This window comes from Drosophila virilis, chromosome 2 (assembly GCF_030788295.1).
Source record: "Drosophila virilis strain 15010-1051.87 chromosome 2, Dvir_AGI_RSII-ME, whole genome shotgun sequence".
Lineage (NCBI taxonomy): Eukaryota > Metazoa > Arthropoda > Insecta > Diptera > Drosophilidae > Drosophila > Drosophila virilis.
The window spans coordinates 37,887,960-37,892,783 of record NC_091544.1 but is presented as its reverse complement, the minus strand read 5'-3'; the positions used below and the strand labels follow the sequence as shown (position 1 = coordinate 37,892,783).

Below are 4,824 nucleotides of genomic sequence, written 5' to 3'. Positions count from 1 at the left end.
ATCGACTCGGCTATTGATGCTGATCAAGAATATATATAATTTATGGGGTCGGAGATGCTTCCTTCTGCCTGTTACATACATTTGGATTTTGCACAAACACAATATACCCTTATACCCATGTTTAATGGGTTTAGGGTATAAAAAATAAAACAGACTTTCAGCACCTAAGATGTTATACCCAATAAGACATGTAGTTAATTTTATTAATAAAAGCTTATTAATATTTTGTGGATATCTATGATAGCATCGTAATTTCTGAGATTGGTGACATCTTAAAACGCGGTTTTTGTCGTAAACTAATAAATACCGGGGTTGGTGAGTCTTACTTAATTTTGACCAATCCTTCGACAGATATATGTAAAAATGTTTAACAATATTAAGTCCAATACATTCGACTCTTAATGGTTATATTAATGTTTAAGTCGTTGACATACGAATATTGGTTACATATGTTTTTGATTCACAGCATTACTCCTTATCTCCTGGATCAAGATTGGCTATCGTTTTTTGGCTTTTTCCGTTTAGTTACGGCTGATCTGCTTATGCTTCTTGTGACTATTTGTAACGATAGAAAGTCGCTCTAGGATGCCACCTTATTCTATGTAGGGAAGGTAGCCACCTTGCACATATGACAAGTGGTCCGTTCTGAATTTTAAATATGCATAAATATTAAAAAACAAAAAATTTTAAATAATAATCGTGTCTATAGAACGTAGAACATGTTATAAATATTTTGGTTAACATAATAAATCAATAGGTATGAGTGGCCCGTGAAGGATTAAGGCCAACAGAGTCTAAAGAGACCGTACGCTTAAGAGCCTAGCACTCTTGGGACCTCTTCCATCAATTCTAGACTGGCTATTCACCTTTTTTAAAGAAAAATTGTTTATGAAAGATACTTGATTTGTCATATTTGGTGACTCTAGCTCTAAAAGAGAGAAGACGAAATATTCACTGTAGTTAACTTACGTGATGGCTAGTTATACATACATAATTATACCTTATGTAATGAAAGTGCACGTACAGAAAGGGTTTGGAAAATTCTACGCGAAAAACGTAGTCCCATCCGATCGGCTTCAAAAACATTTGCAAACCTTTTCTTATCAAATTCATTTGAGGCGTGACTCACATTTTTCAAAATCAAAGCTTCCTTTGGTGAAGATTCAAGTTCTTTCCAATTTCCATATAACATTAATAAATCTCTACATAAGAGCTTTTTCAATATTTTATTCAGCAATTTGGGAAATTGCACTTGCAACCGTGGTTTATTAGCGTAAGAGGGTTGCATGAAAGCTTTCTGCTTTCCATCCAATCGGCTTCAAGAACATTTTCAAAAATCGTTGTTAAAATTCATTTGATGGTGAAAACGGGCGTCAACGATTTGGTCTCTGACGTTTCACGCTTAAATTAATTTCAAAGGATATTGATGATAAATCCTTTGAGACGTGTTTCACATTTTTGTGGTCTTATTGGCCTCCAACATATATTCGAAGCCTTATAAAAGTACTTAATCAAAACGTGTTTCAGCGATTTCAGAAGTTCCAGTTCCGGCTTTAAAATCAATTTCAAATGCGCCCTTCGTGAATGATAAATACAGGTGATATTCCTTTTCTTTAGAACAAAACTTGCCACGGGAGAGGCCGGGCAAGTATATTATTATTACAGGTTACTCTACTCTGAGCTCTTCCCAACAAGGGCCTTGCCGCACTGCCTGGAGCCCTGGTGCTCTATTATATATATCATATATATAGCATATCTTTCCGATCTGAATTATAAATATGCATAAATATTAAACGTTTTTCATACACAAACTTAATTTTAGATAGATCATTCGTAGTGATACTGTATGATATTCGTTTTGTCGACCATATAAGTATAATAATAAATTAATAATGAAATACCCCTGCAGGCTTATACAATTAAACCCAGTAAGCTTCTCATCTAATGTAAGATTCTAAGTTCTTTCATCTTAATATAAATATAAAAATTCAAATCTCAATAAAACAGCTGTTCATCTGCGTATACATAATAAAATGGCAGAACTGATATTATTTACTTTAGTGCGTTTGTTACTTCCATTTACATTAATAGTTGGTAAGAACTACACATTTATATACACCGTAATTAACATACATTTTCTAAATATTATTTGACGTATACACAGCTTCGTTATCACGGCCTGTCGCCCTCTCAATGATCTATCTACTTATGTTCTTTGTGTCACCTTGGCTATTGCAAACTAAAAGCTACTTTCAGCGCTGTCTGTTAAAATTTTTTTTGGTTTTTACTTGTATATTGAGCGCAATATTTGCTATTGGCCATCTCTTAATTAACTTTTTCAATTTATTGTTTCCTTATTTGGATATAAAACCATCAATAACAATTATTTTACGCCAAGTGGGCTTCGTGAATTTCATGGGATTGCGGTAAGCGATATTACAAATTTATTTCAAAGCTTTAAGAACCATTTCGTTTAGGGCTATTGCAATATTCCATTGGATACTACCAGATATAATGGTAACGATAATGACCTTGATTGTACTTGTTTTTATCGTTTTATCGGCAAAAAAAAATTCTCAGTCGAAAGACTATAAGGAAACCGAAATTACTGAGGAATATAATAATGAACCTGTAACAAATTTACGATATTCTGAAATTAACCGCCTCTTAATAATTGCTTATATTCGATCTGTGCTAAAAACATGTAAGCATTACTTTTTTTTAGGCATTAAAAACACTAATTAATTTATTCTTGCAGCTCCAATTTTTTCCTTAATCGTTCTTTATATTGCTGCTACCTTAAGACCATCATTACCTGGCAGCTTATACTTCATGATATTCATTGTGGCTGGCACTTATTGGTCCCTATACCGACAGTTTAACTGGTATTTATAATTAGAAATATAGTATATATATTTATTAAATTAATGTTCCTATAAAAAAAGTATATATACATACAAATATATGCTATATATTCAGAAGGATATATATATATATTTTTTTTATAGGAACATTAATTTAAATAATGTTCCCAATTGAACGTTTAGATAGAAAGTTTAATAATATGAAGTTTTTCTGATACGTGTAACAGTCGAAAGTACAATTGCTATGTTTGTCGACAAGTCCGTCATTTACTGTTTCTGAAGCGGCTAAATAATTAAGTGGTCCGAAGCATTGGATTCCGACAAGTGTACTGCCTGTACGAAACAGACGCTTCAGTTTTGCTCACCAATTAAACACAGGAGTTATTAAAGAAAATATGTTTCGGCTGCCTACGAGGTTGGTGCAGCTAGCGCAAGCATACATGTTCACACATTCATGCCCGTCTTTATTCAATATTATCAACACGATTGCAACTGCGACTTTATTTTATTTTGCGTGTATGTGTTGCTTTTTTATTTCTTTGTTTTCCCGTTAAAGGTTTATTAGTAGTTTGGCAGTTGAGTACAGGAGGCGGTAAGTCGTTTTGTATCTAACGGGTTCGAATTGAAGGAACTATATTTAGTTTTAACTTTAATTACTGCTATAGTAATCGAGCACGAAGCGCGATCTGCAGTTGGTGTTGGTAGAAGACGGTTCAGGGTATCCCCTAGTCGGGAGCTCCCGACTAGAGCCACTTACTTGTTTTTAAACTCCAATAACCATTAATTTTTTCAGCGGTATGCATTATCCACTTATCGTTGTTGCCATATCCTTATCAATACAAATAATCTGCTTTGTTTCATATCAGCTGCCAGTAATACAGAGCTATTTAAATAGCGAATCAATATGGGCGCGGTAAGTTCAGAGCTTTTAAAACTGTAAGCCTTCATAATACAATAATTACAGCATTATGGGCTTGGAAGCGCTACTTTTACTTTTCAATAGAAATTGGAACGGCATGATATTAAAACTAAATAATGAAATACACGTCGATTCATATCTGAGTCCAGTTGCATTGATGTGGGCTTATTTTGTAATAGCACTCAATATTATGCACCATAGACGATACAAGTTAATTTTTCCTACAATGCGAATGAAAATTGGTCCAAAGCCTGATGATCAGCCACATCAATTAATTCGGCAGTCTGGGCAAAATGAGATTATAGCAGTTAATAATGAGAAACCATCCACTGTGGAACAATTCTTTTATATGATTTGCGACCTTACATCATTCATATATAAAAATAGCTATATACTGCTAAACATAGTTATGATGGCAAGTACAACCAATTTTATTTCTCTTAAAAAACAGTTTATATTAACCAACTAACTACTAACTGAAAAAATATTATATACATTTGATACAGCATGAACTCTTTTAAAATGGTTAAAAACGGCATGTTTTGTAAAAATGTTGATATATAGTACAAAATATAGAGATTTCATGGGCTACTCTAGCTTTAAGAGAGAGAAGACGAAATATTCACTGTAGTTACCTTACGTGATGGCTAGTTATACATATGAAGGTGCACGTAAAGAAGGGGTTTGGAAAATTCTACGCGAAAAACGCAATCCCTTCCGATCGGGTTTTAAAATCATTTGCAAACATTTTCTTATCAAATTTATTTGAGGCGTGATTCACATTTTTCAAAATCAAAGCTTCCTTTCTTTATGATAAGTTTTGAGATGTGTTTCAAATTTCAAAGCCTTATAAAAGTACTTAATCAAAACGTGTTTCAGCGATTTCAGAAGTTCCATTCGAGACGGGTAAGCAATTTCATGAAAGTTAATTGTTTACCACCCACTCGGCTTTAAAATCAATTTCAAATGCGCCCTTTGTGAATGATAAATACTGGTGATATCTCCTTTTTTTAGAACAAAATTTGCCACGGGAGAGGCCGG

General features: G+C 33.4%; 1 protein-coding gene across 2 annotated transcripts; it reads left to right on the top strand.

Annotated features, from left to right (window-relative positions):
- The first annotated feature begins 1,953 nt into the window (after positions 1–1,953).
- Positions 1,954–4,370, top strand: LOC26531050 (piezo-type mechanosensitive ion channel component). 2 transcript variants are annotated; one of them, XM_032433167.2, is made up of 6 exons: positions 1,954–2,094; positions 2,165–2,426; positions 2,478–2,704; positions 2,759–2,885; positions 3,658–3,777; positions 3,829–4,370. In XM_032433167.2, exons 1-6 carry the CDS (start codon positions 2,034–2,036, stop codon positions 4,250–4,252), a joined length of 1,221 nt encoding a protein of 406 aa, XP_032289058.1. In that variant the 5' UTR covers positions 1,954–2,033; the 3' UTR covers positions 4,253–4,370. The 2 variants fall into 2 exon arrangements, 1 of the variants encoding a protein (XP_032289058.1); XR_011416208.1 differs by lacking the exons at positions 3,658–3,777; positions 3,829–4,370 and adding an exon at positions 3,092–3,254.
- The last annotated feature ends 454 nt before the right edge of the window (positions 4,371–4,824 follow it).

Excerpts from the sequence above, each read along its gene's own strand:
- LOC26531050 (XM_032433167.2), top strand. The coding sequence starts at position 2,034 with ATGGCAGAACTGATATTATTTACTTTAGTGCGTTTGTTACTTCCATTT. Across the intron at positions 2,427-2,477 it reads GTGAATTTCATGGGATTGCG|GGCTATTGCAATATTCCATT; the intron begins GTAAGCGATATT and ends CATTTCGTTTAG. Across the intron at positions 3,778-3,828 it reads AGCGAATCAATATGGGCGCG|CATTATGGGCTTGGAAGCGC; the intron begins GTAAGTTCAGAG and ends CAATAATTACAG.